General features: G+C 42.5%; 1 protein-coding gene across 16 annotated transcripts in view; it reads left to right on the forward strand.

Moving 5' to 3' along the window:
• NEB (nebulin) overlaps window positions 1-13,931 on the forward strand; it is a 321,375-nt gene that overhangs the window by 184,456 nt on the left and 122,988 nt on the right. For all 16 annotated transcript variants that reach the window (XM_068245793.1, XM_068245797.1, XM_068245803.1 and 13 more), the window contains 9 exons: window positions 2,196-2,300; window positions 2,955-3,266; window positions 5,201-5,404; window positions 5,496-5,600; window positions 5,693-5,797; window positions 6,503-6,814; window positions 7,080-7,184; window positions 8,192-8,290; window positions 13,820-13,924. In XM_068245793.1, the coding sequence (XP_068101894.1) occupies window positions 2,196-2,300; window positions 2,955-3,266; window positions 5,201-5,404; window positions 5,496-5,600; window positions 5,693-5,797; window positions 6,503-6,814; window positions 7,080-7,184; window positions 8,192-8,290; window positions 13,820-13,924 (1,452 nt within the window). The remainder of the gene's footprint in view (window positions 1-2,195; window positions 2,301-2,954; window positions 3,267-5,200; window positions 5,405-5,495; window positions 5,601-5,692; window positions 5,798-6,502; window positions 6,815-7,079; window positions 7,185-8,191; window positions 8,291-13,819; window positions 13,925-13,931) is intronic.

Consider the following 13,931-nt stretch of genomic DNA (forward strand, 5'->3'; position numbering starts at 1 on the left):
ACAGGTGAAATTCGAAAAATTTGAATATAGTGCAAAAGTCCATTTAAATCAGTAATTCAACTTAAAAGGTGAAATAATATATGGAAAAGACTCATTACAGGCAAAGCGAGATATTTCAAGCCTTTATGTGTTATAGTTTTAAAGATTATGGCTTACAGCTTCTGAAAACCCAAAAATCAAAATCTCAGCCCATTAGAATATTGTGAAAATGTTTAGTATTCTCTGCTCAACGTATCAGCCTCTAATCAGCTAATTCATCCCAAACACCTGCAAAGGGTTTCTTCCTATTTCATATAATGGTTTCACCTTGTAAAGGTAGCCATACATCTAGCGATTTGGCTGTACAATCGACCACTGCATTCAATGATTTTATAGAATCGAGTGTGTTCCAGAATTCCGAATCGATGAAAAGTGGCTGATATAATGTCGAATTGACCAGCTCGGTCGATCAAGTGGGATGCAAGATATCGGTCAATCGCAGAGCAATCGGCTACTGTTCACGTCATTCAATCGACTCTGGATGATTTCTGCATTCAGAGCATGGAGACACAACATCTTTCAGATCGATTAGTGAAGGAGAATCGCATAGGATATCGCCTGTAGTGCGTGGGCCACTAGTCGATCGACTTTTGATCAACCGTACTGAAGTCAATTCCCTTATAAAGTCTATTCTTTTGTCGATTGAATCGGAATTGTTAGATGTATGGCTACTATAAGTTGAATTACTGAAATAAATGGGCTTTCACACCATATTCTCATTTTTTGACATTCACCTGTATGTCAAAACACCAAGGTAAAATGTGTATATATATATACATTACAGACCAAAAGTTTGGACACACCTTCTCATTCAAAGAGTTTTCTTTATTTTGATGACTATGAACATTGTACATTCACACTGAAGGCATCCAAACTATGAATTAACACATGTGGAAGTATAGTACATAACCAAAAAGTGTGAAACTACTGAAAATATGTCATATTATAGGTGCTTCAAAGTACTATGCATATGGAAGACACCTCCGAGGACATCTTGTGGCCAAATAGTAAAATTACATCTGCATTTTTTTTTAAAGATACACTGTAAAAAGAAAACCTCCCCTGGGGGGTACTCACCTCAGGAGGGGGAAGCCTCTGAATCCTAATGAGGCTTCCCCCGTCCTCCTCGGTCCCACGGGGTTCTCGCTACAGCCCTCCAAACATCGGCCTGACAGACCCGACAGCCTGTTCAATATTTACCTTTCCAGGATCCAGCGGGGGCACTGTTGCGGCTCTTCTGACGGAGATAGGCGGAAATAGCCAATCTCCGTCGGGTCCACTCTACTGCGCAGGCGCAGGAGACTTGCACCTGCGCAGTAGAGTGGCCTGACGGAGATCGGCTATTGCCGCCAATCTCCGTGGGAAGGAGCGGATACTGCGCCTGCGCTGGAGCCAAAAGGTAAATATTTACGTCGCTGCCGCTCCGGGAGGATTTTTGCTGCCACCGTGGGACTCGAGGTGAGTACCCCCTAGGGGACATTTTTTCGTTACAGATGTTCTTTAAATAAAGTACCTATTTTTACCTTATTTTTACTTTTAAAATTAACCCTAGCCTCCCACACTCCCCATTAGTTAGCAGATAATAAAAAAATGCATAAATAATAGAATATAATAATTAATATGTATCTCAAGAGGGTATATTACTATTACTTTATAAATTATGGGCTTGTACTCAGGGATGGACGCAAAACTGAAAAATATGCACCTTTATTTTCCAAATGAAATATTGGTGCCATACATTGTACTAGGGAAAAATGTTAAATGTTGCAATAACCGGGACAAATGGGCAAGTAAAATGTGTGGGTTTTAATCACGGCAGCATGTATTATTCTAAAACTATAATGGCTGAAAACGGAGAAATAATACATTTTTTCAATTTTTTTCTTATTTTCTTGCTAAAACACTTATAGAATAAAATAATTCTTAACAAAAAGTACCCCTAAAGAAAGCCCAATTGGTGGCGAAAAAAAACAAGATATAGATTGTTTCGTTGTGATAAGTAGTAATAAAGTTATAGGTGAATGAATGGAAGGAGCGCTGACAGGTGAAACTTGCTCTGGTTTTTTAAGGGCAAAAACCCTTCGAGGTGAAGTGGTTAAACACAGATGTCAGCTATTATATTTCATTTTTTTTTCTTTTTTCTCTGCATTTTTCAGAAACTCTACAAAAAATTGTGGGATGAAACCAAGAAGGCCTATGACTTAAGAGGAGATGCCATCGCTATCAAAGCTGCCAGAGCTTCAAGGGACATTGCTAGTGATGTAAGACTCATTTTTGCATAGTCATATGAGGCTTAATTATCTGCCGTGTTCATGTTCTACTAAATGTTCAATAGATATGCACAAAATTATGTAAATTTTTGCCAAAGTCATTTTCGCAACCAAAATGCTATTTTTGATTTAAATAGCTTGTATTTTTGCATTTTTCTTGAAAATGCGCAAAAAATATTTTTCCTCGAAAAGCGTAAAAATGCAGAAAAACAATATTTTTACTATAATTTTTACCGTGAAAATGTGAACAAATCATTAATTTGTAACATGAAAATTCATGAGAAGCATGAAAAATAGTAAAACTGATTTTCAATGGCATTTTCACTCGAAAATCGAATTTAACATTATTATTGCAAAAATGAATGCGAAAAGAATATTGGTATTTTAACTCATCTTTGCTTATGAATTGCAGCATCTCTTCTATTAACAATAATGTCCACAAACATATGTAATTTTGATGCAATGTGCTGTAGTAGCCTTTAACGACAAATCAGATCTCTTTGTACTGGTCTGATTTTAATCATCTGAATTCTGACTGGTTGCCATGTTTTGATTGTAAATTGTGCCTCAGTGCTGCCTTTTGTTCTTCTATGGCAAATATCGTCCACAGTGTTTTCCTAATCACATTATGTTCTTTCCTCGTAGTACAAATATAAAACTGCGTATGAGAAGCAGAAGGGTCACTACATTGGAACTCCAACTGCCAAGGAAGATCCTAAACTGATGTGGTTGATCAAGTCTGGTAAACTTCCCAGTAACTTGCTCTACAAAAAGGACTATGAACATACCAAGACTAAAATTCATATACCAGTTGATGCAGTGTCCATCCTCACTGCCAAGCAAGTCCAGGCAGCCGCCAGTGAAATTGACTACCGCCACTACCTGCACCAGTGGACCTGTCATCCCGATCAGAATGACTGTATTCAGGCTAAGAAAGCCTATGAACTACAGAGTGATGTGAGTTTATACATTTCCTATGATACGTTGTAAGGGGGTTGGTAGATATGTTGTAATGGTGTTGACAAGCGGGGTCATTTTTGAAAAGAGTGTGGAAGTGTAAGAACTGTTAGGACATGACTTCCATCTGTGACCTCGAATGAGAGAGTTCCACTTTCTTCCTATACCTGTGAAAAAAAAGAATTTTGGCCCAGGAAGTCACCATAGAAGTAAGTGAGAGGTAGCGATTGCAATCAGACTGACGTTCCGCTTCTTTCCCTCTCTACAAAATGTGTTATCATTGCTATCTCTGTACTTATTGAAGAGATATATGCTGTCACTTGACAGGCAGCCTATTGGGTCAAAGTGCAGGGATCTCGTCCTACAAAGTGAATCAACCCCCAAGTCAGCTAGCTAATTGTACACGCTGTTAGTCAGTATTTCTCCTGTCTGGCTCTCAGGGAAATTGCTAAAATCCAAGAGAAGCTGAAGACGTGTGACACTTTTACTGCCCGGTGGATCAACTGTATACACATCACCATGGCAACAGGGACGTGAGCCTTCTGCTGCGCATGTGTACTGTCCCAGTTTAAAACATATTGTATGGCTCTCAGGGAAATACATTTTAAAATATGTGGCGTTTATGGCTCTCTCAGCCAAAAAGGTTCCTGAGCCCTGCACTAGCTTCACCGTCTGCTGAGGCAGCTCAAGGCATTAAGGCTTGCTTCACACATACAAAGGTGTCCAGTCTTGTCCTTTCATTGTTTGAAAATTGGCATCAGTTTTGTGTGTGCTTCTATGGTTGTGTTTACACATAAAAGGTGTACATTTCCAGTCCAGTCAGGTAAAAATGATAGAAAACTGATTCAGAACTGATGCAAAATGTGTGAACCAAGCCTCACTGTCAACAAACGTGTCTCTTACTCCTTGAGTGGAGCTATCTTTATGTGTATAGTCAACTTTGATTATTAGCTTTATTAATATTATATTTTGTATTTATTAAGTGCCAACATCTTCCATAGAGCTGTTCTTAGTACGAAACATATAGTAGGAAGCATAGACACAGGAGATGTTTACAAAACAACTGTACAATCAGGACATCCAGCAATACAAATACATACATAGTTGATGTGTGGTTTGAGACATCACCAATTCTAGTCCATGTTCATATGATAAATTGCAGCAGAATAAAAAACACTAGGAGGAGGTCACTGCCCTTGTGAGCTTACAGCTTACTATTAGGGAAGGAGACACAGGTGCGCATGAGGCAGTGAGCCTTCAATGTTGCCTATGGCAAATTATAGGCTTGTCTGAGGAGGTGTGTTTTGAGAGTACATTTGAATATTTTCAGGCTTGGAGCATGATGGATAGGTAGTGGGAGAGAATTTCATTGGAGAGGTGATGATCATGAGAAGTCCTGGATGCAGAAGTGAGAGGAGGTGACCAAGCTAAAGGACATGAGGGTCTCCTGGGAGGAGCAAAGTTTCTTGGTGGGATGGTGGCAGCTAATGTAGAGCTTTGTATGACACGGTGAGGAGTTTAAACAGGATTTTTTGGGTAATAGGTAGCCAATGGAGAGATTGGCAGAGAGGGGCTGCGTCAGAGCAGTGGGAGGAGAGGTGGATGAGGAGGGCAGCAGAGTTCAGTAGGCACTGAAGAGGTGCCAGTCTGGTTTTCCCCTTATGGCATTGACTAAAATAAAGGAAAAATCTTATACTGACTTTGAAAATCCGGATCCATCCATGTCATAGCCTACCAGGTACTGTATTCTTACCAGACATGCACAACAACATATTTGCACTGGTATGTTTTACAAACCGTTTATTAGATTCCTGTTCCTTGCTTCTATATTAAAAAACAGCCCAGACTTCACCCTTTACCGTGTTAATCCTGCAGCTCTAGAATCTCTGGATTATGGAAATATCATATTGTAACATAACCTTTTGTTATTCTAGAACATCTACAAGTCTGATCTGGAATGGATTCGTGGATGTGGTTGGTTCCCCAATGACTCAGTGGAAGTTAAGAAAGTGAAGAATGCCCAACAGATCTTGAGTGAACACCAATACCGCCAACCAGCGTCTGGCTTGAAATTTACCAGCATTGTGGACCTTCCAGAAGTCGTCCTGTCAAAGACCAATGCCGATCAGATTAGCGCAGTAGGTTCATCAGAGGAACCCACTACATCTTCGCAGTGACTAGGTTGTTGGTTTTCCACTTTTGTAAACATACATTTTTCTTCTTTTAAAGAGTAAGTACAAGGAAGCCTGGGAGCAAGACAAGAGGACCATTCATGTCATGCCTGATACTCCTGAGATTATGTTGTCTAGAGCCAATGCTGTCAATGTCAGCAATGTAAGTGACCCGTAACATTCTGAGGTATTTTAGAAGCTCTGTTCCTGCCATAACATTTATAAAATCAAACCGTGTTATGTTATGTTTTTCAGAAACTCTATAGAGATGGTTGGGATAAGGTGAAGATGATCTATGACATGAAATCTGATGCTATTGCTATCAAATCTGCTAGAGCCTCTAGAGACATTGCAAGTGATGTGAGTATCTTCACATACTGTACTTAATTGCTAATACCATCAATGTGGTGGCCTCATCCATTTAGTCAGTACAGTAAATTATAGCAAATCTTGTCATACTCAACCCATTTCCTTGTGGCCCTTCGGTGTGCATGTGGTCCCATGAGCACACACAAGAGCAGTTGAGCACCCATGCTCTTATGTCTGTTGTTGACATTTGGCATACATCACGACATGAGCATTTGCATGCAGATGTAGGGGGCGGGGGCAGACCTGACACGGGGCCGGGCCCCAACTATTACTTCATGCCCTCTGAGAAAGTGGTCCGGGCTTCAGATCAGGTTTTGTTTTGACGATTACTTGTTTTCTGACCTGTGTAAGATAGGCCCCATTCTGTGAGGGTCAACAGGGTAGGCAAGGGAAAGGATGTTCACATTGGGGGGGCATCAAAGTTTTGCTGGGGTCATCATTTATAGTTACACCCCTGACAGATAGTGATGAATGTTCTACCTATTTGTGATGATGATGGCAGTAAAAAAGTAATTGCAACCCTTTGGATGGGACTGGCCTTACAAATGAAGCTAAGAAAGTAAAAGGCAGTAAAACACTAACGTTTACTACGGTTCCCAGTCTATGAAATCAAACCCCTGGGACAAAGATAGTGACGTATAATATTTTACATTTAATATTGGAGATTTATCAATATTTTGTTCTTACTTTCTACAGTACAAATACAAGCTGACCCACGAGAAGCAGAAAGGTCACTACATTGGAACCACTTCAGCTGATGGTGATAACAAACTGGCCTGGTTACTGAAGTCCTCCAAAATTAACAGTGACCTTTTATACAAGAAAGACTTTGAGAAGACAAAGACACAAATGCACCTGCCAGTGGATATGATATCTGTCGCTGCTGCCAAGCTGTGCCAGATCCTGGTCAGTGACATTGATTACCGCCAGCGTCTGCACCAGTGGACCTGCCTGCCTGATCAGAATGATGTAATCCAGGCTAGGAAGGCCTACGACCTGCAGAGCGATGTAAGTTTCTAAGGCCTTCTCAACCCCTCATGTTAATCATATGGTATTGTAGGCCCACGTTATGCCGGCAATTTGGTAAGCATCTGTGTAATAGCAGCAAGAGTTCTGATTTATGATAACCTACATAATAACCTACATAAAAAGATTTGTAGGCTCACCAGGTTTGCATTCTTCCAGCATTTTTTCAAATCCAGTAGATCTCAAATAATGTTCTATCTAATCTTTTCATAAATATTTTATTCATCCAAAAATGTTTGTTTTGCAGGCTATATACAAGTCTGACATGGAATGGATGCGCGGTATTGGTTGGATACCAAGTGAATCACCGGAGGTTAAGAAGGTTAAATTTGCCCAGAACATCTTGAGTGACGTAAGTTGTTCTCTCCATTTTTTCAGTATTCAAGAACACAGCAGAATGTTAAAGTGGATCCGAGATAAACTTTTACTCATTGCATAATTGTGTTCCTTTCATATAGTTTATAGGGCATTCCTCAAGCCAAATACTTTTTTTGTTTTGTTTTAATACTCTAATTCCCTATAAACTAAACAAGCCTCGCCCACAGTTTCTCCAGTGTCTTGGCACTTTGAGACAGATGTAGCAAGGGCTTATGGGAGCTCATCTGGGCAAGAGGATAAGGAGGTGTTACTAGCCAAAGATTTTAGAGACAGAGGAGAGGAGGGAGTTGGAGAGGGGAGTGAAGTTTTCACAGGCTGAGGGTTGGAGATACAGAGCAGCTTGCCTGTGTGTAATGTGACAAACAGAACATGGTCGCTCTCGTTGTATCACAGGAGGAAAAAATCATAAACTGTTGAAGCTGTTTGCAGCTAGATTTACTGTGTAAACTATCTAAACTCTAGATAAGATATATAGACAAGCTACTTGTTACAGTTAGTTTTTCATCTCGGATCCGCTTTAAAGTGTATCTGTAGCAAAAGAAAGTACTCCAGATAGTTATTTACCTTACTAGAGTGAAGCCTCTGGATAATCTTCCATTGGGCCTTTCAAGTGCTGGGACCTTTAGAAAACTGTTGACAAGCTCTTTGTTGATGACTCATACCTGCGCAATAGCACAGACCCAATAGAAATCGGGTTTTTCTGCTGAAGCCCAAATGGGTCTGTGCTGCTTCGCAGGCATGCGCCACACTGCACCTGCACAGTAGAACGGACCTGATCAGGCTCAGCTTTTTCCACCAAAGCCCACAGTGCAGCCACACTTGTTCACGTACAAAAGTGTGGCCATGAAGTTTCAGGGGGTCCCGACATTTAGAAGGTGTCTGGAGAAGCATGTGGGAAGCCTCTGGATTTTAATTTCCAAAATTCACATGTTTGCCTTAAAGAAAATAACATAAGCTTTCTCTCCGTCTTCTCATTTACAGAACAAATACAAAACCAAGCCTGAGACCCTCAGCTTTACTGCTGTTGCCGACAGGTTGGATTACATCACCGCCAAACAAGGTGCAGAACATAGGAGTGATGTAAGTATTTTCTGGTGGATAAGCATCTGTTCCCTTTCAGTTTTCAAAATGTAGTACTGCAGTAAAAGTTCCGTACATGGTCACTTCGCTAACTGTCCCCCTGAGGAGCTCACTATAGTCATAGTCTGAAGCAGGGATGTCGAGCTCCAGTCCTAAAGGGCAGAGTTCAAATGAATTGATGGGAGGGAATTGGGAAAGGTGTGGTTCATCAAGTAGGACACATTTCTCCATTTCTCAGTCCATCCTAAACACTGGGAGGGAAATGGCCCTCAAGGACTGGAGTTCGACACATGTGGTCTAGAGTCCCTACCATAGTCATAGTCTAGTGTATCATGGTCCAAGATCAAATTGGGGGCACCAATTAACTTACCAGTATTATTTTACGATATGGGAGGAAACCCATGCAGAGGTGTATCTACAGGGGTGCAGGAATGGCATTTGCCATAGGTGCCACTTACTGCTCCATAGCATTCCTGGTTTTCTCCATACAGATTCTAGTTTGTATCTGGGGACATTCTCTGCCTAGTTACATTTCTTGGGGGACAACCTGCCTAACTGTTATTTGGAGGATATATCAGGGGTAGGGAACCTATGGCTCGGGAGCCAGATGTGGCTCTTTTTGATGGCTGCATCTGGCTCACAGACAAATCAGTAGGGGTTGATTCAATAAGCTACACTGCTCAAGCAGCGCAGCTTAGTGTGGCAGCACAAGTAAAATTTTCAAAGTAGGCACGCTACTGCTTTAGCATGCACTACTAACTTACTCGCTCTCCCCCCAAAACGAACAGCTGCTCCAATTGTCCCACTCTGGACCCTGTCAGGTCCAGTGACTTGTAGGATGAGATCCCCGCACTTTGATTGGCCAAAGTGTGGGGATCTTGTCCTACAAAGTGAATCAACCCCCAAGTCAGCTAGCTAATTGTACAAGCTGTTAGTCGGTATTTCTCCTGTCTGGCTCTCTGGGAAATTGCTGATGTTGCTGAAACCCAAGAGAAGCTGAAGATGTGTCTGACATTTCTGTTGCTGCCGGATCAATTGTATACACATCACCATGGCAACAGGGACAGCCCTCTGATGCGCATGTGCACTGTCCCAGTTTGAAACATATTGTATGGCTCTCATGGAAATACATTTTAAAATATGTGGCATCTATGGCTCTCTTAGCCAAAAAGATTCCTGACCCCTGAGGGGTCAACCGATTCAAACAAGACTAAATATTTGGAGGGTGCATCCTCGTCCCTAGGGTGGATTTCAGTGTTTGCCATAGGCACGGTTTTGCCTAGATATGTCTCTGAACCCATGCAAACACAGGGAGAACATACAAAGCCCTTGCAGATAGTGCCTCAGCTTGGATTTCAAAACAGTGACCCAGTGCTGCACAGTGAGAGTGCTATGCACTATGCCACTGTGCTGTCCTAGTGATATGGAAATGTGTTATAATTGTGTTAACTATGGCGCTTGCTGTATTTTACATATAACCTTGTCACTAAACAGTTCAGGACCACTTGCAGTTAAAACTACACCACATTTGTGGCTGTCTAAGCCTGATGCAGTGTAGTTTTAACGCTGCCTATGTACGGTACGCAACAGCGCGACCCCTGACGGCAGATTTACGTATAACAGTCAGGAGCCGTTTTCATTGGCTGCTGACCTCCTGATCTACATGAGCCTATCACAGTGATTAGGAAGAGCAAAGTTAAAACAAAATTGTACATTTGTGTTTATCTGTACTGGAATTGTATTATTGGGGAAAGAGTGACACACAAAACTCCCTAAAAAACATTGCTGATTTGGGGACCTTGTTTCTACTAACATTAAGTAATCTGAAACTAAAATGTACATTGGTGTGGCATTCACCCCGTGACCCCTGCCATCGCAGAGGGGCTCAGGCTTTGAAGGCCCTCCTCCTCCCTCCACCCAAATGCAAGTGCAGCAAATTAGCAAAAAAACCTCCCTGGAAGCGTCTGTAATTCTTTCCTGCTTCCAGACACTACTTCACAGCAGAACACTCTCTGCTGCCATTCGCTGACTCCCAATCATGTGACCCTCATGGGGTTTGGGGACCAAGGAGGCCCCATGCTATTATTTTTGCAGGGGGGGGCACTATTAAGTCTAGTTGCACCACTGAAAATGTACATTGTGTAATCAAAGCACATCTGACCTGAAGACAATTCATTGAAATTAACATATGAGCCGCATACTTACCCCCTGCAGGTTATGTCTGTCAACTTTATTCTTCCCTCTGTTCTGTCATTGGCTGTGGTTCCCCTCTAAAAACTGTCACCTCCATCTTTAAAATTGCACTGACTCCGGAAGAATTTCCAGGTCAGCTCTTCTTCTGTGCCTAATGCAGACATGCAGCGATCAAGGGAAACATAGAAGCAAGGTTGGTGGAGCAGTGAAGGGGTGGACAAATGGCAGGAAAGGGGTGTGACTAATGCCGCAAGCCAGCCTGTTTTTCTGAAAGTCAAATATTTAGGCTGATGATAACAGGGATCAGAGGTAGCACACAAGACAATGGAGAGCGCACAGTTGTATGTACTTGCTATCTTAAAGGGAATCTGAAGTGAGAAGGATATGGTGGCTGATATATTTATTTCCTTTTAAATTCAGATTACCTGGCTGTCTTGCCGCCTACTCTGCCTCTAATACTTTTAGCCATAGACCCTGAGCAAGCATGCAGAGCAGATGTTTCTAAGTATGTCTGACTAGATTTGCTGCATGCTTGTTTCAGGTGTGTGTTTTAGCCACTACTGCAGCCAAAGAAATCAGCAGGACTGCCAGGCAACTGGTTGTTGAAAAGTAAATAAATATTGCAGATTCCATATACCTCTCCTTTCAGTTTCCCTTTAAAGTGCAACTGAAGTAAGAGGAATATGAAGGCAGAGATATGAGAGGAGCACTCTCATATCTCCCAGCTGAAGACAATGGAATGCAGGGGGTCAGCTAGTGCTGTGGAAGATCATAGATAAACAAATAAGCAAGATAAATGACTTGGTTCGTGCTCTGTCCAGGGCTATGATGTTCCTCAGAACTCCCTGAGCAGTCTACATGTCCCGTACAGCTTGAGCACAGAGAAAGCAGAGCATAAATCAGTTGTAACAGCACTGAGATGGGGGAGTACGTCACAAAGCTAGAGAACGGCGGGCTGTATGCATATGCTGTGAAAAAAACCCTTGAAGCCCACATTTAAAGAAAAAAACGGCTAATTGCCTGAAGCTCCTAATATTAGCTACATTTTACCAGGTTACCCTAATAGCCACATTTTTGCCATAGTTCCCCTTTAAAGAGAACCAGAGATGAAGCACCCTCGTGTATTTTATTACATTTATCAGTGGGAACATGACAGTAAACACCTACCCTGCTTTTAGTTTCATTGTTATCTGCTTAATTAGTCTATTAGCAGCTGTGATAAGAATCCCCGACTGGCTCAGTCTAGGTTTGACCTGGAATCATTATAGCTGAGTCACTCTTCTGTGGAGTCTTTTCAAGCCCAAGCCTGCCACCTCCTGGCTTAGATTTCCTGCTTTGCATACTGAGAGCTGTGATGACATGGGAGGGGCTGCTCCTGCTGAGAGAGAAGCTCTGTGGCTGCAATATAATCCCTGTGTGCTCTGTGTGCACTAGATACTGATGATTACTGCAGTTTCATTCCTATGAGAGACACTTCCTACAGGCAGCTGCACATCACACCAAAATGAAAGCACAGAGATGAGCCTTTCTCATATAGCCTAGATAGCAGCCTAGTCTCATATAGCCTAGACAGCACATCCAGAACAACTTATAACCCGAAAGCAGAAGGGATATGAGCCGGCGGCCATATTTGATTTTTGCATGGAGCAATAATGTATAAAAAACACTAAAAAAGGCACACCAGAGTGGCAAAATTATCAGGTAGAGCATTTATTCTTTACAAGCTATCGACTGATATGTTTATTTTGTGTGAAACGTTCATCTCTGCTTCCCTTTAAGTGATTAGATGTTAGTGATTTAACCACTTTCCCCACTGCTACAGTATATCTACGTCAGCTGTGGCACCCTCCAAGCCACAGCGACGTAGATATACTGACCTCCTTGCAGCCCTGCTGTGCACGGTCGGGTGCGCTGCAGAGTGCACCCTCCGGCACTGTCAGCTGCATTACTAATTGGTGGAAGGGAACATGTTCCCTTTTGGCCAATTAGTCCACCCCCCTCCCATGAACGATCGCTGCAGTAGTGAACTGCAGCGATCCTTCATCTGTCCCTCTCGGCGCACAAATAGTTAATAAAAATGCACAAGCAAGCAGCCACACTCATCTACCTCGGTCCTGCGACGATCCTGAAGCCTGATCCTCCGATCACCGCTCTGAAGTCAGCCGCATATTGCCAGAAACCCGGGTCCCGGCTTGATGACGGCAATATGCGGCTGGCTGCAGAGCGGTGATCGGAGGATCAGGCTTCAGGATCGTCGCAGAACCGAGGTAGGTGAGTGTGGCTGCTTGCTTGTGTATTTTTTTCAACTATTTCTGCACGGAGGGGGCTGCCTGGTGGTGGGGGGGAAGATCTGGCTATGGATTCTTGGGGGGAGGGGGGATATGCAAAGGGGGGTATACAAAGTTACTGGGGGACATCTTATTAACAAAGGGGAGGGGGGTTACGAATTTTGCACATCTGGGCACCTGGGGGGGCCCATAACGTAATACTGGGGGCACATTTGGCTATAATGGCGGGCAGCACTAATCCTGGGGGTACATCTGGCTATAATGGGGTAAACCTGATCCCGGGGACACATCTGGCTATAAAGAAGGGCACTATTCCTGGGGGTGCATCTGTCAATCTATTCTAGGGGTGGCAAACACAGGGGACTCATCTGGCTATGCTGGGGGGGCTGATATTAGGGACACATCTGGCTGTACGGGGGGGGGTTAATACTGGGGACACATCTGTATATTTATACTGGGGCGACTTTAACTGGTGGCACCGTTTTTATGTCAATCGCAATTTTTATTTTTAAACAGAAATTGATCAAAATTGAGAAATAATGAATTTTTTTATTTTCCCCCCCTTTTTCCCATTAAAATGCATAGAGGGGAACATTTTATTTGGGACCAAATACCCCCCAATGAAAGCTTAGTTTGTCTTGAAAAAAACGATATATAGATCATTTAAGTGGCACGAGTACAGGTGAAGTTATTGGTGATTAAACAGGGACACCGCTAAAGCGTAAGAACTGCTCTGGTCAATAAGGGGAAAACAAGGTCTGGATGCGAAGTGGTTAATGTCTACTAATCTTTTCTCCTGCAAGGCCTGCACAGAAACCTTACTGATAGGTATGGGCTGGGAGGTGGTTGCATGGCATGCACAAGGTCAGTAAAGTGGAAAACTGTAGGTGGTAAACTCTCTAACTAGCAGAAGGTAGCTAGCTCTGGTTGGGCAGTTGACTTCTTTTTCCATACTTGTAGATGGCCCTTGCTAATTAGATTCCTGATCACTTTCAGTTTTGTGTCTTATTTGTGTACAAAATTTTTATTTCTTTGTTTTTCTCTACAGATTAAGTACCATGAAGCCTGGAACGGCATTAAGACAAAATACACATCGGTGGTTGACTCTCCTCTGCTGCTAACAGCCAAGGAGGCAGCCAAGAATGTCAACAACGTACGTA

Source organism: Hyperolius riggenbachi, chromosome 7 (assembly GCF_040937935.1).
Source record: "Hyperolius riggenbachi isolate aHypRig1 chromosome 7, aHypRig1.pri, whole genome shotgun sequence".
Classification (NCBI taxonomy): Eukaryota; Metazoa; Chordata; class Amphibia; order Anura; family Hyperoliidae; genus Hyperolius; species Hyperolius riggenbachi.